Source organism: Dipodomys merriami, unplaced genomic scaffold, assembly GCF_024711535.1.
Source record: "Dipodomys merriami isolate MVZ:Mamm:240054 unplaced genomic scaffold, mDipMer1.0.p SCAF_103, whole genome shotgun sequence".
NCBI classification, from domain to species: domain Eukaryota; kingdom Metazoa; phylum Chordata; class Mammalia; order Rodentia; family Heteromyidae; genus Dipodomys; species Dipodomys merriami.
The window spans coordinates 3,828,097-3,853,857 of NW_027202305.1; the positions used below are offsets into that span (position 1 = coordinate 3,828,097).

General features: G+C 50.0%; 1 protein-coding gene across 1 annotated transcript in view; it reads right to left on the minus strand.

The window, feature by feature from the left end:
• The window catches only part of LOC138810258 (sortilin-related receptor-like), a 121,105-nt gene that overhangs the window by 4,880 nt on the left and 90,464 nt on the right, over positions 1 to 25,761 (minus strand). Inside the window, exons 32-46 of the mRNA XM_069997396.1 lie at positions 25,482 to 25,631; positions 23,650 to 23,781; positions 23,207 to 23,333; positions 22,904 to 23,073; positions 22,301 to 22,413; positions 22,054 to 22,158; positions 20,982 to 21,054; positions 17,733 to 17,815; positions 16,482 to 16,578; positions 6,027 to 6,211; positions 4,329 to 4,448; positions 3,654 to 3,818; positions 2,950 to 3,124; positions 1,960 to 2,066; positions 388 to 580 (exon numbers count right to left, since the gene is read on the minus strand). Of these exons, the coding sequence (XP_069853497.1) occupies positions 388 to 580; positions 1,960 to 2,066; positions 2,950 to 3,124; positions 3,654 to 3,818; positions 4,329 to 4,448; positions 6,027 to 6,211; positions 16,482 to 16,578; positions 17,733 to 17,815; positions 20,982 to 21,054; positions 22,054 to 22,158; positions 22,301 to 22,413; positions 22,904 to 23,073; positions 23,207 to 23,333; positions 23,650 to 23,781; positions 25,482 to 25,631 (1,995 nt within the window). The remainder of the gene's footprint in view (positions 1 to 387; positions 581 to 1,959; positions 2,067 to 2,949; positions 3,125 to 3,653; positions 3,819 to 4,328; positions 4,449 to 6,026; positions 6,212 to 16,481; positions 16,579 to 17,732; positions 17,816 to 20,981; positions 21,055 to 22,053; positions 22,159 to 22,300; positions 22,414 to 22,903; positions 23,074 to 23,206; positions 23,334 to 23,649; positions 23,782 to 25,481; positions 25,632 to 25,761) is intronic.

Consider the following 25,761-nt stretch of genomic DNA (forward strand, 5'->3'; position numbering starts at 1 on the left):
GAGTTCAAGCCCCACAACTGACAACAAAAATAAAATAAGAAGATAAGCTACCAAATTGAAGCAGGGGGGTGGGTACATTGGCATGTTAAAGGCCCTGAGAAGTCCTATAAAAACAACCCAAACTTCGTTAACCTACTCTTTGCCAAACAGAATCTCCTTTTTAAACAAAAATCCCCCCTTTCTTATACTTACATTCAAAATATGGTCTCGTAAACCCAGCTCCCGACTGAGGATATGTCTCTTAATTAATTCAGTACCTGATCAAATTGACTCGTAAGTGGTTTTCCTTGTGAGCTGCGGGACTGTCTGGAATGTTTTCGGAAGACACGCTCCTCAGCCCGTACCCCGCGCGCAGCCCTGCGGCTGCCACGGCCGCCAGCTACTCACCGGACCCCAACTCATCGTACAGCAGCACGGCCGGCTCCCCGCAGAGCTGGCTGCCCACCAGGCACCGCGCTTGGACTGTGAATGTGTAATTGTGACCCATCTTCAGGTTGGAAATTTTAAAGAAATTGTCAGTAGTATTCCCCAGGTAAGCTGTGAGATTCACGGCGCTGTCGAACATGTGTATCTCGTAACCCTGGAAACATACACGTGAGAACGCTCAGGGAGCTGAAAGCCAGAGGGACTGCCATGGCTGGCTCTGACTCCACGCGAGCTCACGGCAGCGTCACAGATGTCCAGGGACCCCGGGTTTCTCGCTAATTCTTTTGATGTGACCCTCGGCACACTGGACTTGGGAAACAGGATCGCTCCCCTCCCCGCCTCAAAATGCCCCCACACCCGCCTCTGAGCTGCTGAACGCTGGGTCGGGAGAGCAAGGCTCCAAGGACGATGGCCACCGGCGTCCAAAGATCCAGGTAGCGGTCACTTGTCTCAAGCAAACTCAGAACCTCTCGGTAAGAGCTGCTAGTCAGAGCTTTGGCACATAATAATCCTGGTCACGGTGTAGGCAGAGAGGCCCAGGATTCTCAACAGCCACAGTGAGGCCAGAAAATCCTCATCACTGTGAGGATTCCCTTAAGTTTTAAAAACCGACGGAGACCAAATGGTGAAAAACGTAAAAGGGTCGCAGCGGAGTCACTGAGTCTCAACTTCATCCCCTGGCTGTCCCCAAGGCCATCCCAGCTCTACCCAACAGACGCTTGTCAGCCAGGCGCTGGTGGCTCACACCTTTAATCCCAGCTACTCAAGAGGCTGAGATCTGAGCACTGTGGTTTGAAGCCAGCCTGGGCAGAAGAGTTTCGTGAGATTATTATCTCCAATTAATCACTCAAAAACTGGAAATGGCGCTGTGGCTCAAAGTGGTGGAATGCTAGCCATAAGCAAAAGAGCTCTGGGACAGCCCCGTGACCAACAAAAAAACAACAGATGCCTGCCCTTGGAAAGTCTCCAAGGTCAAACTCTCCTTCTCTGCCTCCCAGTGTAGCTACAGTATCGGCCTGCGGACAGCAGGTCAAAACAGGACAAAACAAAGGTGTTTCTCTTAAGTCCCTGCACATCTTCACATACTTCCCGCTCGCTCTCTCTAATTCTCTGGGGAGGAGGTGATGAGACCCCTGCTTGAACCTGGCCAAGGCCAGCCCTTGTGGCCAAGGTGGGGCTCTTGGTTCTTGAGGGAGAGCTCCGACTAGCTCCCTGCCAGTGCCAGGGAACACAGCAAGGCTCCCATCCATCCCTCTTCCTCCCCAGACAGACAAGTGCAGGACTGAAAAATGCTTACTGCAGAGATTCTCATCTTTAATGGGCAGTACGCACATTTCACTAATTAGCAATCCCACCCAAAATGGCCCTTTAATTCTCAAGTTTGTGTTGCCTGACTGTCCCCATCTTCCCCCCTCCCCCCCCCGCCATTCCTGGCCCTATCATTTCTTTCTTACCCACTGGTTTCTGCATGCTGTTAACGAGCTCACCTCCAAAGGAGATTTCAAAGCCATTGCCAAGGAGGGAGGGACTTACCCTGCTTTCATTAAACTGCTTTTCCTTTAAAGCTAGACTTTTCCAAAACAGAAGAACGTGGTCATTTTCTGTTATGATTTTTAAGGCATCAGGTGCTGACAACAAAGCTGGAATGAAAGATGTGAAACGTTGCAGTCAGCAGACAGATACAGGGACCTCAGTGCTGGGGTCTGTCAGAGAGAGAGGGGAGGAGGATATTCTAGCCTTGGAGAGTTGGCTTTAGGACGAGTGAAGCCTAAGAGTTGGTGCACGGTCGGCGCCCTTTAACTGGCATCGCGACCGTGCGATCACCGCACTGTCAGCCAAGGACTTTAGACGCTATCTGAAGTTACAGCTCCCAGCTGCAAGGATGGCGGGGAGGGGCAGGAGACGGAAGGGACGGGACTGAGCAAGTTGCACAAGGGCAAGGAAGCGTGCTATCTCTAGGACCATCCTCAGCACAGCTGGGTCTCCGTGACTGAATCCACAACACGGGCTGCGGCTCGCCGAGGAATGAGCTCATCACCCCCTTTCTGACTTGCATGCTGTCTGCTGTTCCCTCACACTCTATTACTGCTCTCCCCCCCTCACTGCGTGTGGGCCGCCTACAATGACGCCTGGTGAGCCAGGTCTCCACACACGGTGAACGCGTGCGTGGCCTCTGGTAAATACCTCCACATCCCACCTCTCTCAGGAATTCCTTCCTCCCTCTCCTAGCAGTGTCACGATGAGCTAAGGGAGAAGATGGCTAGAGAGACTCAGGGAGGCTGGGGTTACAATCTAAAACTTTTCCGGTCATGCACGAGGCCCTGGGCTCAAGACCCAGGTACTTACGATAATAATATGCCTACTGTTCCCTGACCTCTCCCACTTCCACCCCACACAGGAATCCCGGGCGCTCTGGCAGAGGGCGGTGCGCACACTGCCGTCCACGGGCTGTGGCGTGACCCGAGGGCCCGCCCCGGGAGGGGCTGTGTGGGAGGGCAGGCGTCTCCTCCCCCCGCCGCTCACCCGTGGTGACTTTGATGCTGGCGTCCTTGCTCATGTTCCCCAGCTGGACCACGACATGGTACCTCCCCCCCGGCTCCAGCTTGCTGAGGGTGTACTCCACCGTGCTGTTGCGGGATCTGACCTTGTAGCTCCTGTCCGTCTTCCTTATGAGATCCTTCACTGCAATGGCATAGAACTAGAACCCAAAGCAAAGCAACATGAGAATGTAAGTGGTGATCTTCTTGACTCCTCCTGGCTGGGTGTCAAACCCTGTGCATCTGCGGGGGTTGGCTCTCACACTCTTCACAGGTGCAGAAGCCCTGATATAAAACGGCATCGCATTTGCATGTATCCACCATACCGCACTCCGTAGAATTGAAATTAGCTTCGTTACTTATAATACATGTAAGTTCTACGGAACACCTGACATGGAGTATATAGTTTAGGGAATAAAAATGACAAGTGTTCACAAGAGCTGCCATTCCTTTTTCCAATGTTTTCTGCCTGCAGTAGACTGCAGAGACAGAACCCACAGGGGCAGGGCCGAAGTACAGCGGTGGCTGTGACTACCAGACCCGACTTTTGGCTAGTCAGAGGGGAAAGAGGGATGTGCTGAGTTCAATCACTAGGCCTGTGTTTCCTGTCCTCGGGGCCTCTCTTCCCACACCCACGTGCCACCCAGAACAGCCAGGCTAAGCAAGCGGCTCGCACGCCTGCCCGCTCACCAGGTCCTGGTCAGGGGAGTCATATGGCGATTCCCACTTGATGATGGCTGAGGTTTTGCCCGTATGGATCAGGTGCAGGTGGCGGGGCGGGAGCCTGCTGTCTGGAATCATCTTCACCACGACGTAGTCAGAGGACGGCCCTTGGTACGGCACCAGCACTCGGACCTATGGCCCAAGCACACACTCAGGAAAGAGGACATATAGGTGCACAGGGCCTTTCAAGCTCAGAGATTTTCTTGCCCCCTCCGTACACTTGGTGTTGTTTCTTCCTGTCTCCCTTCCCGTGGAGGAGCCAGGGTACTGTGAGCATTCCATTCTTCATGGACATATAAGCTGCTTCAAATCTTTTGCTATCCTGACCGACCACACATCTTTTTTCCCGTCTATCTTGGCACATATGCAAAAATATATAAATTAGATTCCTCAAGGTAAAATCTGAAGAAGGGCAATTCATGCATCGGTCTCTGTGGCCCACTGGTCCAAGCCATGGTTCTTCTAGCCTGGAGCTACAGCCGGGCACTGAGGGCATCTGGAGAAGCTTCCTCCTGCCACACACTCCCAACCTGGAATCCCGGTGTCCAGATCCCCAGGCCCTGGGTGAGCTCAGGAGCCCAGGATTGATGACATCCCTGAAAACACCAAGCTCCTCCCTCCTCTCTGGCATAGGGAACTTACCAGAAACAAATACTGCTCATCCCTACCAACAATGACCGTCTTGTTGTGCAGCGAAGTAGTCAAGCCCTTTGGGTTTCGATAGAGGTCAAGAAAAGATGTAGCGTAGAAAATGCCGTAAACCTAGGAAAAGCAGAGAATGGACAGACATCAGCTCATGGGCTGGCGACCTCACTGCTCACAATCCCTAGGATGTGTGTGCGCGTGCATGCGTGCGTGCGTGTGTGCATGTACATGAATGTATGCGTGTGTGCGCGCATGTGCGTGCATGTATACGTGCACGCGCACACCAGCCAATACTGAGGCTTAAACTCAGGGTATTAAACTTAAACTTGGCTTTTTAAAAAATTCCTAGCTGGCACTCTACCACGTGAGCCACATCACCAGTTTGACATTTTCATGGATTAACTGGAGTTAAGAGTCTTCTGGACTTTTCTGCCCAGGCTGGCTTTGAACCACAATCCTCAGATCTGAGTCCCTGGAGTAGCTAGAATTGCAGGCGCGAGCCACAGGTGTCCTGCAGAAATCCCTGCTGTTTTAACAGCTTGGGAGCAGTGTGGCAGAGCTTGAGACAGTGAGTGCGGATCAACACATGGCACCGACCGCAGCTGCGGGGAAGAGCAGGCGTGCCACAGGCACCTGCCCAGGACACGCCGCACCCACGGTCCTCCAGAGCTCATTCTTGGAGAGAGGTGAACAGGGAAGAAGCCTGAGTACCAGTCACGAGTGCACGTGGGGTGCAGGACACACCAGAAGACAGAGGGGTGGAAAGCCAGTGCCGAGGGGAGCGGGAACAGCGAACTGGGGAGCCGCACGGCAGGACGTGGGGTGGAGGCCAGAGTGGTCAGCTGAGAAGCAGGTGGACCTGAGTCCGGCAGGTGGGGCCTGTGGCTCCGGGAGGTAGTGGAGATAAAGAGGAGCAGAGGAAGGGGAGCAGGAGGCAGGCTGCCCGGCTCCCGCTTGCTGCTGTGAGGTGAAAGCGCGTGCGCCCGGTGTGCGCATGGAGGACACGAGGCCACTCCTCTGAGCTCGTGTAATGAGACTGAAGGCCAGCCAGGCCAGGTGTTCCCTACGTGACGCTCTCCTGGAGGAAGGAGAGCGCAGCACGCCATGTCTGACGACCCCTGAGGGCCCCTGAGGGTCTCCTTGCAGGTCACTGGGAGCCCGGGGAGGGCTCAGGGCTGGCCAGGGCTGGCCCTGACTCAGAAGCGGCTGAGGAAGGTCGAATGGCAGAGGAGCCGGGCGCCGGTGGCTCACGCCTGTAATCCTGGCTCCTCAGGGGGCTGAGATGAGAGGATCTGGGTTCAAAGCCATTCTGGGCAGAAAAGTCAGTGAGACAACATCTTCAAAATGACCAGCGAAATGCCATGCTGGAGGTGTGCCTCAAAGGGTAGGGCACCAGCCAAACAAGCAAGCCGAGTCGGAACCTGAGGCCCAGTAAAAACTTCTCGCCAGACCCAGCCCTCCCTTCCCCCCTCCCCCGCCCACCAAAGAGTCCGGGGGCCGGAGGGGGGGGGGCTTGTCATCCTCTCCCCGCATGAGACCCGGTCAACCACCACAGCACGGGGCAGGAAGCCGCAAATGCCGGCATGGCTGGGGCAGGTAAGGCAGAGCTGGCTGGGCTGAGGGAAGGCTGTGTGGAAGCTGAGCGCGAGGGGAGAGACCACAGTCGCCCTGTGCCGGTCACTCTGCCCCACTTACCACATTCCTGGGGCCAGTCCAGACACACTCCACCGCAGTCTGATTGATGGCCTTGGCTTTGAGGCTGGGTGCAGGTGGGCGAACCCCTCTGGTTGTGACATGTTCAAATGCCAGGGGGCTGTCGCCCACGTCAGTCTTGGCCCAGGCAGAAATCTCATAGGATGTATGAGCCGTCAGATTGCCAACTGCAAGGACAGGGAGAGGGTGGGAGGGAGCTGGGGTCTGAGTTGAGACGCCAGTGACACACACGCCCTGTTCCTACAGCAATGTCTCGGGTTAAACAAATGCCACGCGCCGTAGCAGTTGTTAATGGACAGGCCCAGTGAACATTCATATTCTGATGACGTGTGCATACCATATACCTCATGGGGACTTGTAATTTCTCCTAAAGTTGACCATCTGGGCATAAAATTGGTATAACACCTCTGATATTTGGTCTTCGATTACAAGATCCTGAGATTCACACCGTTGAATCTGACTGTCCCATGCAGTCTGAGAGGGACTCAAATATCTGTGCAAAGGTATCTATCGTAGTGCCTGCTACCGTAGAAAGAAGCTGTGCATAGGCCAGGCACAGTGCTACATGTCTGTAATCCTACCCACTCAGGAGCGGCAGGCGAGAAGGATCAAACTGAAGATCTAGTTCTCAACAGAATAAGCCAAGGCAACTCACAACCTGACATGGTGAAGTGGAACCCATTTGTACAACTATTTAAAGTTAAGAAGGGGGGACCAAGATGGCGACGGGGCAGTAGGGAAACGCCACAGCTCTCTCCAACCAAAAAGAGAGTTCGAGTTCCAACGCTTAATCTCCCCAAGAGACCGACAACAACAAAAAGACGAACACTCAGAGAAAAACCAGAGGCGGAGAATAACAAAAAAGAAAGAGGAAAAGAATTTCAAAACAGAGAAAAGCGAAGACCCCTCCCCCAACCTTTACTGGCCGCGCGGCAGCGCGCCAAGCCGCCGGCCAGCCGGCCCGGCGGGGGCTGTGGGAGCCCCAGAGAAACAGCAGAGACACAGGGGGCCACTTTCAGAACATCTGGTACTGGTTTGCAGAACAGCAGATCACCAGGAACAGAGAAACCTACCAGCCGGGAGTCTCCACGAGGATCCCACCCCCACCCCTCACTCTCCACCCGAGCAGAGAGGCTCCATCCCGCCAAAGTCGCTCGGCATCAGCAGAGTGACAAAAGGACCTGCGGCAGACCACCCGGCCCGCCGGATCGCGATCGCAACGATCCAGCACTCTCCACCCGAGCAGAGAGGTTCCATCCCGCCAAAGCGGCTCGGCGCGACAAAGGGTCCTGTCTGCAGACCACCCGCCCGCCCGATCACGATCGCAACAACCCGGCGGGGTCACTTGGGCCCCAGAGGTACCGAGAAGAAGCTGCCTGAGCGTGGACACTCTTGACCCAACAGCTTCGACAGAGGCAGAGACAGAAAAGAATCACACAGAGCCACCACCGCCCAACCCAGCCCGGATTGCAACAACAACTGACGACCTACACCACACAGAAACAACCAGCTCCAGGGTGAGTACCCCACAGGGGAAGTGTATCCCTCAAGGGAGACCAGAGCTGGAGGGAATCCCCAGACCCTGACCTAGACTCCCTACCCCAGCACCCGGACCACAGGACCCACTAAAACTGGGAACTGTTTGAGAGCTCCACCAGCCCGTGGAGCACACTCAGCTGGCCAGGCTAGAGCAAGAGCACCCCTGGAAGGGAGCTTAAATGCCCAAGCCAGGAACAGCGCCCCTGGGTCAAGACTACCAACAGTAGAAGAAATTTGAACTGTGTCCCCCAGGCTGTATAACCTAGGGGGTATACACATCAGCACAGGCCTAACAAGCGCGCTCCAGGCTGGGGCCGGAACCAAGCCCGGGGATCCGGCACCTGAACAACACAACCAACTCCTCCCAATTGAAGTAAAAAGCTGAGCATACGCCTCAACAGAGGGGAGAAAACCAGGAAACAACACTCCCCCGGGAAGCACGCCTGTGACAACAAAAGACCTGGAGGCCCAGGACAAGAGAAGCCCAAACCCCACCAAAACTCCACCCATATACCCTAGACTGGGAATTGGGCAACACAGGCTGCCAGCACCTGATAGTAAGCAGGAGCTCAGACTGTTAAGGCGGCTCAGCAATAGAGTGATAGTCTTGGATGTATGAGGCCCTGCATCTGATTCCTCAGCATCACAAAAGCAAAAAGGGTCAGAAGTGGTGCTGTGGCTCAAACGGTAGGGTGCCAGCCTTGAGCTGAAAAGCTGAGGGACAGCACCCAAACCTAGAGTTCAAGCCCACAACCAGCCCAAAACAAATAAACAAAAACACATCAGGAGCCCATAGCAGACTCCAGCATTTGGGAGAGTGCATCCAGAGCATCTGTTCTTCACAAGAGCACCCGTAGGAGCAAACACAAGCAGTCTAGGCTGCTCAACCCTTCCAAAGGCGGGAACTGTCAGCAATCTACAGCAGAGAGCTGAGAATCCTAAGTAAGTCAGAATAGCAGCTGGAAATAGGCTCCCAACAGAACCCAGATCAGGCACAGACTCTCTCTACCAATACAGAATCAGCAACCAAGCAAAGACAGACACACCAAAACAAAATTGAAGAGCAGTCTCCTGAACCTCCATGCGAAAATCACAGAGAAAAATCACAAGGTTTACTACCACCCAGGACAGCAAGCTCACCTCAAAAGCCAGCAGCCACACAGGGGAGAGCCCCAGTGGGAGCAAAGCAGGAATGGAAGACAAAGGCTACTTCCAAGGGTTGCTGGAGGCAATGACTCAAGAAATAAAGCGAGAAATTTATCAGAAATTGAAAGAGCACAAGGATGAACTATCCAAAGAGATACAGGGTATCAAACAAGAGATGCATGCAAAAATAGAAGCTGCACAAACCTCAATAAGAAGTGAGATAAACGCCAAATTAGAGGTAATGCATACCTCATTGAGAGGTGAGATCAGTACTCTGAGAACCAACATTGAATCCATAAAGGGATCCATTTCCTCCATGCAAACCACAATAGAAGCCACTGTCAACAGAGTGAATGAAATGGAAGGTCGAGTGTCAGATACAGAAGACAGAATACACCAACTGGACCAAAAAGTGACAGATATGGAAAAATTACTCAAATTAAACCAAAGGGATATTCAAGAGCAAGCAGATAATGCTAAAAAATTTAACCTTCGCATAATTGGAGTGGACGAAGGTGAGGAATTCCAGAGCAAGGGAATGCAACACCTATTTAACAAGATAATCAATGAAAATTTTCCCCACCTCAAAAACGACCATCTTAACTACATCACAAAAGCTTATCGAACACCCAACAAGCAAGACCCCAGGAGAAACACTTCTAGACACATTATAGTAAAAATGATAGATCTGAATAATAAGGAAACAATCCTGCATGCAGCAAAAATGAAGAAGGAGCTATACTACAATGGGAAAAAAATAAGAATTACTGCAGATCTCTCCACACAAACAATGAATGCAAGAAAAGCCTGGGAAAGCACCATACGAGCCCTGAGAGCCAATAACTGCCAACCCAGACTGATCTACCCGGCAAAGCTAGCATTCACATTTGATGGAGAACTGAAAACTTTTAATAGCAAAGAAAAACTAAATGAATACATAAACATTAAGCCAGCATTACAAAGAATTCTAAGAGGGGGGACACAACCTGAAGAAAGCAGCCAGGAACTGGGGCCTGCCCCAAACAGGCATTACTCAAAGTCTAACTGAGCAAGCACAGGAGGAAAGGAAAAAAGAAAAACTTAGGAAAACGGAATGGCAGGGACAACAATGCATCTCTCTATACTTTCTCTTAATATAAATGGGCTGAATTCGCCAATTAAAAGAAAACGAACTGAGGACTGGATAAGAAAACAAGACCCATCCATCTGTTGCCTTCAGGAGACCCACCTCTCAGCCAAACATACAAACAAACTCAGAGTGAAGGGGTGGAAAAGGATCTACCAATCAAACGCCCCCAGTAAGAAAGCAGGTGTAGCTATCCTGATATCTGACAAAATAAACTTTTCATTAAAATCAGTACAGAAAGACAAGGACGGACACTACATATTAATAAAGGGAACAATCCAAGAGGAGGATATAACCATCATCAACTTATATGCCCCAAATATTGGTGCACCCAGATATGTCAAACAAATGCTCTCAAACTTACAGAATAAAATAGATCCCAATACGATAATACTAGGAGACTTTAACACACCACTCTCACCAAAGGACAGGTCTACCAACCAGAGGATTGGCAAAGAAGCTACCGAATTAAGAGAGGCCATACTTCAAGCGGAATTAACTGACATCTACCGAGTATTTCACCCTAAAACAACACAGTACACATTCTTCTCAGCAGCTCACGGAACTTTCTCCAAAATAGACCCTATCATAGTTCATGCAAGGAACTTAAGCAAATACAAAGGGATCGACATAATCCCCTGTATCCTATCTGACCACAGTGGAATCAAGCTAGCTCTCAATAACAAAGCATACCGCAGAAATTTCTCCAATACATGGAAATTGAACAGCACACTCCTTAACAATGCCTGGATAACAGAAGAGATCAGAGAAGAAATAAAGCACTTCCTACAACTCAATGAAAATGAAAACACCTCACAAAGAAACTTGTGGGACACAGCAAAAGCAGTCCTGAGGGGCAAATTTATTGCCCTCAGTGCCCACATCAAGAGAATGGAGACAGACCAAGTAAATAACCTCATGTTGCAATTAAAACAGCTAGAAAAACAGGAAAAAATGGAACCTAAAGCTACTAGAAGAAGCCAGATAACCAAATTAAAAGCAGAGATTAACCAATTAGAAAATCAGAAAACCATAACCAAAATAAACCAAACAAAAAGCTGGTTCTTTGAAAAAATAAACAAAATTGATGGCCCATTGGCTAGATTAATTAAAAAAAGAAGAGAGGAAACCCATATTAATAGGATTAGGGATGCCACGGGAAACATCACCACACGTACCCAAGATATCCAAACAATTCTAACAGACTACTTTCAAAAGCTATACTCTCTAAAGGAAGAAAATCGGGCAGAAATGGATGCATTTTTAGAGAAATACAAGTTGCCCAAACTGAGCAAAGAAGAAGTTAACCAATTAAATAAGCCAATATCCTATAATGAGATACAGGAAGCTATCAAAAGTCTTCCAACAAAAAAAAGCCCAGGACCAGATGGATTCACAGCAGAATTCTATAAGACCTTTAAACAAGAACTAATACCCATACTCCTCAAGCTCTTCAGAGAAACAGAGAAGGAAGGAGCTATCCCAAACTCATTCTACGAAGCCAATATCACACTCATCCCCAAACCAGGCAAAGACCCAACCAAAAAGGAGAATTACAGGCCAATCTCCTTGATGAACACAGATGCAAAGATCCTTAACAAGATTCTAGCTAACAGAATCCAGAAACACATAAAAAAAATAATTCACTATGACCAGGTAGGCTTCATCCCAGAGACACAGGGATGGTTTAACATACGTAAGTCAATAAATGTAATCCAACATATCAACAGAGCCAAGGTCAAGAATCACATGATTATCGCTACAGATGCAGAAAAGGCCTTTGACAAAATTCAACATTCATTCATGCTAAAAGCTCTGGAGAAAATAGGAATAGAAGGAACATTTCTAAAAACAATAAAAGCCATTTATGACAGACCAATAGCCAATATTATACTTAATGGGGAAAAGCTACAACCAATTCTCCTAAAATCAGGAACAAGGCAAGGATGCCCACTGTCTCCACTCCTCTTCAATATAGTCCTAGAACCCTTAGCCAGGGCAATAAGGCAAGAAAAAGATATTAAAGGGATCCTCATAGGAAAAGAAGAAGTTAAACTATCCCTTTTTGCAGACGACATGATACTATACCTCCACGATCCCAAAAACTCCATCCCCAAACTCTTAGAAATCATAAATCACTTTGGCAAAATAGCAGGATACAAAATAAACCCACAAAAATCAGTTGCCTTCCTATACACTGATAATGTACAGGAAGAGAGGGAAATAAAGGGAGCAACCCCATTCACAATAACCTCCCGAAAAATAAAATATTTAGGAATTAACCTAACCAAAGATGTAAAAGAACTATTTAATGAGAACTATAAAAAGTTAAAGAAAGAAATTGCAGAAGACACTAGGAAATGGAAAGACCTCCCATGCTCCTGGATAGGCCGACTTAATATAGTAAAGATGGTAATACTTCCAAAACTAATATACAAATTCAACGCAATTCCTATTAAAATCCCAATGACGTACATCACTGAAATACAGAAAACAGTCCAAAAATTCATATGGAACAACAAAAGACCTAGAATAGCCAAAACAATTCTAGGGGATAAAGACAATATGGGAGGGCTATCCATGCCGAACTTCAAACTCTACTACAGAGCTATAATAACAAAGACAGCATGGTACTGGCACAAAAACAGACCCGAAGACCAATGGAACAGAATAGAAGATCCAGAAATAAATCCACAGGCCTACAGCCAGCTGATATTCGACAAAGGAGCCAAAGACATACAATGGAAGAAACACAGCCTCTTCAACCGCTGGTGCTGGGAAAACTGGGCAGCCACATGCAGAAAACTAAAAGTGGACCCCAGCCTATCACCATGCACCAACATCAACTCAAAATGGATTAAAGACCTTAACATTAAACCTGAATCTCTGAAACTACTGCAGGACAGAGTAGGAGAGACACTTGAACTAATAGGCACAGGAAGGAACTTCCTGAACAGAGTCCCAGGGTCACAACAAATTGGAGAGAGACTCGACAAATGGGACTACCTTAAAATAAAAAGCTTCTGCACAGATAAAGCTATCGCAACCAAGCTAGAAAGACAACCAACTAATTGGGAAAAAATATTTACCAGCAATATATCAGACAAGGGGTTAACATCCTGTATATACAGGGAACTCAAGAAACTAATCCCTCCCAAACCCAACACACCAATTACTAAATGGGCAAGGGAACTAAAGAGGGACTTCTCAAATGAAGAAATAAAAATGGCAAAGAAACACATGAGGAAATGTTCATCATCCCTGGTGGTGAAGGAAATGCAAATAAAGACAACCCTGAGATACCACCTTACCCCAGTCAGAATGTCCCACATCCACAAATCAGCCAACGACAAATGCTGGAGGGGATGTGGAGAACGAGGAACGCTATTACACTGCTGGTGGGAATGTACACTCATACAACCACTTTGGAAAGCAGTCTGGAGGGTCCTTAGAAAGCTAAAGATTGACCTCCCTTACGACCCAGTCATACCACTTCTAGGCATCTACCCTGAACAACAGGAACCAATATACAAGGACACGTGCACCTCCATGTTTATTGCAGCACTGTTCGCAATAGCTAGGATATGGAAACAACCTAGATGCCCCACCACAGATGAATGGATCCAAAAATTGTGGTATCTATACACAATGGAATATTATGCAGCCATTAGAAATGACAAAATAATGGCATTTGCAGGGAAATGGATGGAGCTAGAAGGAATCATGTTGAGCGAGGTAAGCCAAGAACGAAGAGACAAACAGTACATGGTCTCCCTGATAAGTGGATGATGAATCCAAAATGTTAGGTGATATGACAAAACTAACAGGACTTAAGAAACAAAGAACTCCCACTCATCTGGTTGAACCACTACTAAATATCCCCATGCTGCTGATCACATATATGGTATATAACATATGAGCACCGTTATATATTACAGACTGTGATAGACAATTTGCTCCAGGAAAGTTAGAATGAACTTGTGACTTTAAATGAGCATCATTATTCCACAATACTGTGAATTTCCGGAAATTAAGTAATCACTTAATCACGATCAAAAAAAAAAAAAAAAAGAACCTTGGGGAAGGGAGGGAGGGAGGGGATGGTAGGGGGAAAACAATGGAGGGGGTAACAATGTTCAAGAGGAAGTGGAAGTGTACTCATTACCTCACTCATGTAACTGTAACCCTCTGTATAGTATCTCTACAATAAAAAAAATTAAAAAAAAAATAATAAAGTTAATAGACCCAGATGCCCCACCACAGATGAATGGATCCAAAAATTGTGGTATCTATACACAATGGAATATTATGCAGCCATTAGAAATGACAAAATAATGGCATTTGCAGGGAAATGCATGGAGCTAGAAGGAATCATGTTGAGCGAGGTAAGCCAAGAGCAAAGAGACAAACAGTACATGGTCTCTCTGATAAGTGGATGCTAAATCCAAAATGTTAGGTGATGTGACAAAATTAACAGGACTTAAGAAACAAAGAACTCCCATTCATCTGGTTGAACCACTACTAAATATCCCCATGCTGCTGATCACATGTATGGTGTATAACATGTGAACACCGTTATATGTTATAGACTGTGATAGACAATTTGCTCCAGGAAAGTTAGAATGAACTTGTGACTTTAAATGAGCATCATTATTCCACAATACTGTGAAATTTGGGAAATTATGTAATCACTTAATCACAATTAAAAAAAAAAAGAACCTCAGGGAAGGTAGGGAGGGAGGGGATGGTAGGGGGAAAACAATGGAGGGGGTAACAATGCTCAATAGGAAATGTACTCATTACCTGACTCATGTAACCATAACCTTCTGTATAGTATCTTTACAATAAAAAATTTAAATTAAAAAAAAGAATAGAGATGAGCTGCAGAAGCAAAGAAAAAAAATAAAGTTAATAGAAAAAAAACAGGAGCAGGCACAATGGTCAAGCCAGCAATCTCAGCTCTGTGGGAGGCAGACCTATCTGAAAGATAACCAACGCAAAAAACCAGCTGAAGGCAAGGCTTGGGTCCTATGGAACCTGCCTAGCAAGTTTGAGGCTCTGAGTTTGAACCCCAGCGCCACTAAGAAGAAGAAAAAGAAGAGACAAAGGAAAAACAGACAACTGTGCATAGCCCAACTGGTAGCATGACAGTAGTTAATGACGGACACTGCGTGGACGACTATGCAGACACACTTGTTCCTCAGAATGGTAAAATCAGAAACCGTTATGCTAACTGCAAAAGAGAAGGGGTAACACTACATGTAGTGTCACCTTGATTTTATAAAACCAAACCAAAGCAGACCTGCAGATCACTGCAGAGAATATGTGTGCGATATCTAAAAGGCAAAGGGAGATGATAAAATCTTTACATTTTCTTCCCCTAGACTGTCCAAAGTGAACAGGTGCTTTCCTTCTCCTGAGGGGACGAACCCAGCAGAGAGGATGCTGGGTGGGTCAGAAGGGCCGAGGCAGGGTGCCAGGTCTCACTACCTTCGTGGCTTCCCTGACTCTGTTTCCTTGTGGGTGAGCTGGGGAGCAGAGAGCAGGGCGGGCGCCTCACCTCCAGCAGAGGACCAGGAACTTCGCAGACGCCGAAAGCTCATCTTTCCCTCGTGCGATCTCTATGGGCAAAGTTTACCCAGCAGACCTTGTGCTTCAAAACCCAGGTAAAATAACAGGACCCTCGCGGCTATTTTGTTAAGACCAGAACAAGGGGCACAAGTATTGCAAACAGAGACAGGGGAAGAGAATGGGAGCAAGCCCCCCATGTTTGCAAATGTTTGCGGGCAGCTTTGCATCTTGGAGACTTTGTGTTAGAGATAGATTGAAAGCTGCCTGCTGAAACCCATTTTCGGCGAAGAACTTTTGTGGAGGCTTGCTCTTTGCACAGATGGGAGACTGGGCCGCTTCCTGCCCTGGCTTCACTATTCACTCGATTAGCAAATACTTTACTACCGCAATGCCAGGCCAGGCCTGGTGCTACCTCTAGACTAGCCGAGAGGAAGCAAAGTTAGACTAGACAGGAGACAGGTAACCAAATCTGGGAACTCTTTAGGGAGTGTAAAAATTATCTTTAGCCAGGTGCCAGTGGCTCATGCCTATAATTCTAGCTGAGATCTGAGGATCTAGGTTTGAAGCCAGCCTAGACAGACAAATCTGAGAGACTCTTCAATTAACCAGCAAAATTAACCAATTAACCAGCAAAAAACCAGAAGTGGAGGCACAGGTCAAAACGATGGAACTCCAGCCGTCAGCAAACAAGTGAGGGAGCAAGGCCTGGGGTTCAAGTCCCAGTACTGGTGTATGTGCACATGTGCATGCGTGTGTGTGCGCATGTGCTCACACACACACACAGAGGCTGACCCAGCCTCTTGCGGCCTTCCTCCTCTCTGCCCTCCGACGTTCACCAAGGACTGCTGGATTAGAATGGAGCTTCAGGAACCAGTGAGAGATCCTTCCCAGCTGTAGGCAGGGCACACGTGTGGCGCCCTTGGTGGATGAGAACCTGCGTGCCCCTCTGGAGCATCCCTGTTTGCCACTCTCCTCCCGGCCCGAGCGCTGCTATCAGGACAGGACGGACTCCCCAGCCCGCCCAGTCCCCGCACGGACCAGCCCCTAGGCCTTACCTTTGTGTGACGTCGAGCTCCCTGGGAAGTTCAAGGTTTTCTTCTCTTGTTTGTGGGTGTCAAATGCCCAGAAGAGATTCACCACGTAGCCAGTCACCTGCCAAGGACCAGGAAACACGTGACGCCAACAGCTAACCCCACCCTTAAAGGACGCGGCGGCCTGGTGACAAGCCCAGAGCATGCCTCTAGTCTGCTCGTTAGGTGCCTCATTTCTCTTTGCGCTTTTGTAGTTCTATTTGTGCTACCTTTAAATAATACCTAGTGATAAAACCCAATGTGAGATCATCGGTCATATAAAACACCCTCAATGGAAAACAAATGCAGCATTAGAGGACAGAAGCTGGTTAACCAAGGTCGAATGTGGAATTGCCGAAGACACTTTGGGCTGCAGCAACGAAATCTCAGCCCGGCTCGTCCTGCAGGCAAGGCACCAGGGCCATGCAAGGTCTGGCTGGTGAGGACTTCCAACAGCCAAACCCGCCCAGTTCCCAGCTCAGGGGTTTTGATCTTTACTAGGGGACAGCAAATTAAACATGAAGTCTTCCAGGCTGCAGACTATGATAGACATGAACCACACAAAGGCCATTTCTTGTCTCCTTCCATCCTGAATGAAGAACCCGATACTAAGTTAAAGTAAAAGGCACAGGAACTCCGAGGACATTTGTCTCACTATGGCCGACAGACGGGGACGCAGGCAAGGAGGAACGCACACGCAGGAGAGCGCGTCTCAACTGGAGACCACAGGGACACAGGGACAGAGGCAGGGTGGGCTGTGCGGAGGCGGTGGGGGCTCAGGTCAGGGGCTGGCCTCGCCTGGCGGATGGACGCGGCCATGCCGTGGGTGCCCAGCCCTCCCACTGTGGGAAGCTCTGCATGAGCATTAGCAGCAGGGAATCCAATAAAGCTGAAAATTACAGGGCACGCATATCCTGTTAACACCAACTCTTTATTTGCACTGTAGCTGTGAACCATTTAATTACATGGTTGCAGGGTGTGTGTGTGTGTTGGGGTGGGGGACCAGGCACCAGGCTGAGGCAGAATAATTAGCTGTGGAGATGCACTTGTTCGTCCTGGGGGATGAGCCAACATCGGCCTGCGATCAGAGCTTCTGTAGACAAAGGCATTGGCTTATCCTAATCTTCTGCACTGGGGTGAATCAGTCCCTGCTTACACACACACACACACACACACACACACACACACACACACACACACACACACGCCTGTCTGTGCTTACTATGTCCACATTACCTTGGTGTCACCGCCCATGGTCAGGGTGAAGCTTAGAGAATTCTCGCTGTAGCTGTCAATGTGGATGTCTGGCGGCGGGATCACTGGAGACAAGAAAAGAATTGAGAGGGAGAGAACGAAAACACGCGGCAAAAAGCGAGGAAGACAGGGCTTCCTCGTTTTCAACGGGACAAAGCGATCTTTCACTGGAGGAAGGAAGGCCGTGTCTCTGACCATGGCTAGCCGTCTCTCTCTCCCACCACCCATCATGGGGGTCCCTGAAGCCCAGACTGGGCCCGTCAGTGCTCGGTGAGCCCACAGCAACCTCAGCTCCAGCTCAGCCTGGCTCTGAAAGGGGCAGGGACCACCCTGGCTGTCATCTTCATGAGCTCTCACAACGCCCCGCGGTCTCAAGTCTCTCTACGAGGACGGCAATTCCCTGGGGTCCCCCCGGGCTGTAATCATGATAAGTTATAAATCAATAGGTGGCAGAATGGGAAGAAGATGGTCTCGGAGGCCTGGCAACCCTGAGGTTCCAACTCCTGTTTCCCGCCACTTCCCAACGGTGCAAACCAGAACGAGGAGCGAGCTGCTTGTCTTCACTGAGCCTAGAGAGAAACAGTTCTACGCGTCACCCAGCTGGAAAGGCAAAGGCAAAGGGTGCGTGGCCAGTGCCTAACAAGCACCTCCTGTTCTCTTCTCTCCCCCTTGCCGATGAAGTTCCACTTGTGGCGATTTCAACAGTCAACAAGGATGAGGGCTCAAGCAGACGGCTTGGGGGCTGGGAGGGTCTGGCCAGGGGGAAGGCCCCTCTGTGCACCCAGCAAGCTCCACACTTGCCACCTTGAAGGTGTGCCTGCAGAGCGGATGGCGCCGAGCCTGGCATATTCCACAAGAAGGGTGCACAGGAGGAGAAGACACGCACTACCCCAACACGGACCCGAGTCCTAGACTCTTCACACACAAGGCCCTTCAGGAAACAGATGTGCACAACACAATCAGAAGACCCAGAGACCTGTAAGATTCAGCAAAATCTAGGGGCATCTCTCCAGTAGGCAAGGGTGCCATACAATGACACTCTAGAATAGCCAGAAGAAAGGCCATGAGAAGTTCCAAGCAGCCAACGCGGAGCCAAAGAGCATTGGCGTTAGTGTTAAACCAACTTGCCTTAGAATCATAGTGACTGGGGCAAGTCGCAAGTCCCTCCAAGCCTGCTTCCTCAGCTACAAAACCAGGATACAAATACTCATAGGATTCACTTTTAACAAGAAGCACCAAGTTTAAGATACAAGATGATGATGGCTTTTCTCCTTGCCGCCACTGTGAATCTGGGGAACCCGGTGCCTCTGCCTGCTGCCTCTGTCCCTCAACTTTTCCCATCAGTATAGAGTCACAGCTCACAGACAGCTCGTGGCCATATCCTCTTACATGGCTGCCTTCTGTTATACCCGACGAAACACAAGTGAGGAAGCAAAACCTCAGAGAAGGTATGGAAAGCAGCAAACCACTGTGGCATCTGTATGTACCCGAGACTCGTGCCCACAAAACCCAAGGACACTTGAGCGCTGAAGCAACCTTAAATCTCTCTATTCTGATAATATGTTTTGGGGGGATGGTAAAGGAAAATGAGCATTTAGATAATCAGGAATGGGTATACCTAAATGAAATCAGGAAAAAAGCAACAGCATGCACTTAACAATTACGACATGATCACATCAGAGCTGAGAATGGAGCTAATGGCAGCCACTCGCCACGGCTCACAGTCCACGAGGGGCTGTGTTCTGACGACGCAGGCCCAGGAGCACCGCAGCTTCCTGGCTCTGCCTTATGTCTGTGCAAAGAAACAGAACAATTCTGGTTATGCACCATAGACCCACAGCCCTGACTTTTGAGGCATTTGTTTTCAAAGCAGGCTTTGTTTTGCAGCTCCATCTGCAGTTCTATGTGAAGAAGGATAAGTCAGTTTTCACTTAGTTTTATTCATAACAACGTGAACTTGGATATCAGTTTTTACTTCCTTTTATTAATAAAATGTTAACTTGGATGTCTTGAATGGAAGGTTGTTGTGATTTAGCTGGCTATCTTGGTCACAGGTAAGTAATTTATAAAGGTTGAAAAGCTTACGTTCTGTTTTTCTTTTCTTTCTTGTGTGTTTTGTTTGTTTGTTTTTGTTGAGGCGGAGACTGGGACTTGCTGGGTGAGGTCCTGCTGACTGAGCGCCAGCCCCTGGACATTCTGTAACTATGTGCAAACTAAACTACGTAAGTTGAGGGTGGGACGGGAGGTGCCGGTGGGAGGAACAAAGGAAGGGGTGACGATCAAGAAGCCCTGGGCTCCCAGCCGGACTCACGAACCTGAAACCTCTTTGTGCAACGACTTAATAACAACAATTTGAAAAAAGACAAAAAAAAAAAACCCTTGCATCCTAAGAAAAGGAAAAAAAAGCCAAGGAACGCTGCAAGCCTCTCCTTGAGGATATGGGCGGTGTGTTTTGACGCAGAGTGTGTATACACAAGAACAGTTAAGACCATAAAAACGCCGGAGTTTTAGTCTTCTCAACCCCAAACGCCAAGAGTCCCCCAGTGTGTGCCAGGACCCTGGCTCTAGCTGCTTCAATTCTCTCTCTCTATCTGGCCAACTGTTTCTGTAGTCTCCACTAGACACCAGGATTAGAGGGAGCAAAACAGGCCAGGCCAGCCCTGGGCCCGAGACGCAGGCAGCACCCGGGAACAGCCATCGACCTGGCAGGCAGGGAGGCCCGGAGGGAAGCGGTAGCAGGGTGGTGAGGAGCAGAGGCTCTGGAGTCACGCAGGTTGGGTTCCCGTGTCAGCTCTGCCCCTCGCTGACTGTGTGGCTAGGGGCGAGTGACGCATCCTTGTGTGAATTCCCGGGTGTTCGTGTAGGTGAGCCGGTGCCAGGGGCAGCGAGCACCGCAGCCACCGCAGATAACTGGCTGGTAACACTGGGGGAATTCCCCAGAGTTTTCTGTGCAATACCCACCCATGAGCCTGCGCAAGCCGCCTCCATCTGTATCAGTTTTACATGGCACCATGGCTTTGGAAACCCCTTGAATTCTAGAAGGAGGAATCCACCCAGAGTTCACCCTAAAGGACTTCCCATCTAAGGCTCCGTGGGATGCCCAGGAGCGTGCCCGCACTGGGAAGAAGGTGCAGCATTTTCTAATCCGTGCTTCTCCTTTCCAGTCTGATCCAAGGTCATTTCCCAAGGGTTTCTATCTCCTGTAAATCTACAGATGTTGGAATCATTTACCTTTTCCTTTTATGGTGGTAATGGATTTAGAATCGCTCCAGTTTCCTATTCCACGACTAGTCACCGCAGACACCTTTTCAAACCAGAGTGTGAATTAGTATGAAATAAAGGCAATACACCATACAGCAAGAATTCTGAGGGAGGCACTCAAGGGGGAAGGGGATGAGAGAGGACATGGAGGGTGGAAAGAAAGAATGACAGCTATACAGAGCGCCCCAGGGTGCTTAGAGGCCCCAGCAACTGAAGTGAGAGGGGGAAGGGCAAGGCAGAGGAGCTTGGGAAACAGGGATTCTGTTCTAAGATTCTAGCACATCTACTGGTTGACAGACCGTGCAGTTCTTCGGAAGGGGAGAGGCATAGATGTGTCCAGACATGTGATCTGGAGAGAGTGAGAGGAGCAAAGGAAAGCAGGGGAGGGAGGGGGGAAGGGAGAGAGCAAAGGGTATGGGGGAAATGATCAGAGCAGGGGTCTCCAGAGGCTACGTTCACAACAAACACTTTTGCACAAAATCTATTTCCTTTCTGCTAAAGATAGGAATTCTACATGTCCTAAGAACCTCACAACATCCGTTTATAAATGATACATATCACAGATCTGTGTGGTCTTGCAGCTAGAGATAAGCAGAAGCTGGCAAGCTGGGGGTCTGCGTTAGAAGCCGGGAGAGCTACATTCAAAAGTTGTTGGCTATCGGAGAGAATGAGATTTCCCCCTTTGGGGCAAGGAGCTGGAAATGCTGTGGAATGTTAAATACGCATCTCTTAAAAATAAGCAGATCCAGGTGCCAGTGGCTCACGCCTGTAATACTAGCTACTTAGGAGGCTGAGATCTGAGGATCATGGTTTGAAGCCAGTCCAGGCAAGAAACTCTGAGAATCTTATCTCCAATAAACGACTCAAAAATAAAAGCGAGAAGTGGCACTGTGCCTCAAAAAAAGCTCAAGGACAGCGGCCAGGCCCGGAGTTCAAGCCCCAGGACCAGCAAAAAATAAAATAAGCAGAGAGTTCTCTCATGAAATGGAGCTGTCTAAGTTCTAAAAGCGCCCGGGGGGCTAGATGAGAGAGGAACACTCACCCTGACGGTGTACAGCGTGCGGGGCAGTAAGTCCTTGATTTCTGCAGAGTTACTGCCAGCCCTCTGGGAGGCCCACATCTTAGAACCAGTCCTGCTGTATTCCACCTGAAGTGAAAAGGAAACAAAATAAAAGGTAAACCATAGTTCTGGGGTGTGGAATGTTCTAACAGAAGGTTCCTTATCCACAAAGCCGTACTAAGTCCCAGTCAGCACCCTGACCCCCTGCCAACTTCCGGAAAGTACTTACAATGTACTCACGGATGAAGCCGTGCGGGTGGACAGGAGGGGCCCAGTGGCAGACAATCACCCCCTCTGCTTCGCTGTGAACCGACAGCTGGAGGTTCCCAGGGGCATCCGGCACTAGAAAAGAGTCGACCTGGAAGTCAAGCCATCCTTGCCTACAGACCATAGGACGCTGCACACAAGAAGCCTACACTCAACACAAACCTGTTGGCACCGATAACGGAACGTAGTGAAGTTGCAAGACTTAAGACCTATGTTCAAAAATCAGTAGCATTCCTAGACATTACTCAGAAGGTTAACCGAAATTGAGAAAGCAATCCTAGGGACAATTGTTACCAAAAAAAAAAAAAAAAAAAAAGAGACAGAAAAGTGAAAGGTAGAGATGAAAACTACACACATACAAATAAAAACAGCATAAAGCAAGGCAACATGGCGTGTACCTGCAGTGAAGGTACAAGAACATTCTCCGCCACGGTGAGAATGTATGTTCAAGTGAAATCCTAGAAGTCCTATAACGTGTGCACATGTAAGGCACACGAAGTGTGTCGGCAAACTCCTGAGCATCCCTGGGAAAACCAAGGTCATGAAAACAAAGTTTCGCACTCACGTCCTTCCGGCGTCCTGAGGGTCACAAAGTCATTGGTGTTGTACGCCCTGCTGAGACACTGCACTTGGACCTTCACGTGGTAGGTGGTGTCTGGCTTCAGGACTTTCAGCACCGTGTTTGTCTTATTGCTGTGGGTCTCTAGAGTCTTCCAAATGCTCTCTCCAACCACCCTGGCCAAGGGAATGAAGGCACTGTCAGAGGGCACGTCACAGGGTGGCCGCGGGGGAAGCTATGTCACCCGTGCCACGGGACAGCTAACGGGCTCTGCGATGGCAGCTGGGGCGCAGAAAAGGCGGGACCCACCTGTAGTAAACATTATATACGCAAGACGCAGATGGCATTTTCTTGGGCCGCGTCCAGGTCAAAGTTACATCCCCAGAGAAGTCGGCTGTCCACTGAAGATTCTGTACTTTGTACACGGTTAACTCATCTAGGGAGATCAAGGACATCAGCAACAGGTTGGAAACACGGCACACCTAAAATGAGCATTTTGGTGGCCGGCAGGTGCTGGCTGGAAGCGGGGCTGTGCTTCACTTTGCTTGATGCTCCAAGATTGAGCTCAAACACATTTCATTTCCAGATGGAGGAAAAGCGCACAGGGGCCCTAACCAGAAGTCCTCACAACAAATGAGCCCCAGAAGCCCCGCCCTGCCCCACGCACCCCGCCCCATCAAGCCCCACTCCGCCCCGCCCCGCCCCGCCCCGCCCGGCTCGGAGCAGACAGCAGTCTGGACCCCGAAGCTCACCACTGCAGGCCTTCTCGTCGCTCTCGTCCAGGCAGTCCAGGAAGCCATCGCAGCGCTCCGACAGCACGAGGCAGGCCTCGCCGTCCTCACACCCGAACTCCTGGCTCGTGCAGGTCAACGCGCTGCGTGTGGCTGAAACACGAAGAACCAACTTAGCCGAACACTGGTGGTTCAGCCCTGTGATGCTGGCAACCCCGGAAGCTAAGATCTAAGATCCTGGTTTGAAGCCAGCCTGAGCCGGAAAGTCTGTGAGGTTCTTATCTCCAATGAACCACCAAAAGCATCCAAGTGAAGGTGTGGCTCAAGTGGGAGTGCACCAGCCCTGAGCAAAACAGCTCAGGGACAGTCCCAGGCCGAGTTCAAGCCCCTTCAGCACGCACGCGTGCACATGCGCACACACACCCTTCTTAGACTCAGAAGGGAAGAGAAGGCTACGTCGTATAAAAGTCTGGACCCAAGTCAACCCATGTTTAGGAGAAGCCATGCTTAGTTTGAATCGTTTGAACTAATTGACCACGACTCTGCTCTGCCTTCCCAGCAGAAGCGAGACGCGTGGAGGACATGCTCTTCCTGGCAGGAAGGGGCCGGCGTGAACGGCCCGCAGGCCCACTGTGGGCGGGCAGCGGGGGGCAGGTGCAGGGCAGATCCCACAACGCAGCCGACCCCATGAGAGCCGCGGCCGCCCTGGAGACGCAGTCGCGATGGGGCGATTGGCCCCCGGCCACCCTCCCAGAACACTAGGTCATCCTCTTAGGCATGAGGTGGCCTTGCAGTACAGCCAGGGACCGACGGGCGCCGGCTGGGTGAGGGGCAGGTGCAGAGGATCAGACATACAACGTCTGCTTTCCAACCTGCAGGTAGCCTGCTTCCTCCTGTGACTCACGAGTCACTCAGTGGCACACCTAAGGGACACTGCAGGCACCAGCCAGTTCACCAAAGCTGCCCCTCCATTACCAGGCGTGTGAGGGAGCTGGCACTGGCATCCCCGGCGCTGTGAGCTGCAGCTCTGGAGATGCACCGGACCCATGCACCCCCCCCCCATGCTCATTATCTCTGTGTGGTTTCTATCCTGCCAACTAGAGGTACCCTATGGGCTGAGACAGAACTTCTCAACAGGACACTGAAGGCGACATGAGGACCAATGCATTCTCACATCCGCCCAGAAGAATAAATGCACAGGCAGAGGGCAATAGCTATGCGGAGGAGACGGAGAATGTCATCATATTCAAGGTCTGTGTTATGAAATGGGAGGGCTGAGGATGGGGGTGGGAGGGGCTCGGGGAGAGCAATCAGAGGGGCTGATGATCAGGTGTGCGATGCTCAGGAACGGACGTGCTGAACTGCAACTCCTTCGTGCAACTACCCCAAGATAACGAGAACATCAGCTTGTAAAAATGATGTTCCAATACGCGTTTTCCAGAGTTTCAAACGTGTTCAGCAAACAACCTCATTGAGATGCTTTTCTTATTCCATTCAGAAAACCTTCTCATTGGTCACGCTCCCAGGACTTAACACCCAGTCAACTAATTTAATAAAGCCGATCTCAGCGTCCCAGCGTCCCTCGGGGCGCGGGGGTCACTGAAGCAAAGCCCTGGGGAAAAGCTCAGAGAAGCATACGGGCGGATGTGCTGGCACGCACATCTGGGTCGGCTTCAGACCCACAGTGCAGCCCAGAGCCCCGGGGCCTTGAGTCTAAACCATCGGGGAGAGCCACCCGGAGGAGGAGGGGAGCACCACCCGGAGGAGGAGGGGAGCACCACCCGGAGGAGGAGGAGGGGAGCACCACCCGGAGGAGGAGGGGAGCACCACTGCGAGGGCCTGTGAGCACTCACGACAGTTGGCCTCGTCCTGGCCGCGCTCGCAGTCCTGGCGGCCATCGCAACGCTTCCAGTTGGGGATACACTTCTTTGGCTGGCGGCATTCAAACTCGAACCGGTCACATCGCCCATGCTGGGTGAAGGTGGAGGCTGTGGTGACATTGGCTGGAAAACAGGTGAGTTCTCAGTTCCGTGGCCACTCAGGCCCTGCGCTGGATTCTCTGGGTGAGGAGGGTGTGGTGTTCTGGGAGCACGGTGGAGGCCTGGAGACCGTGAGCTCACTGCATGCCGCACC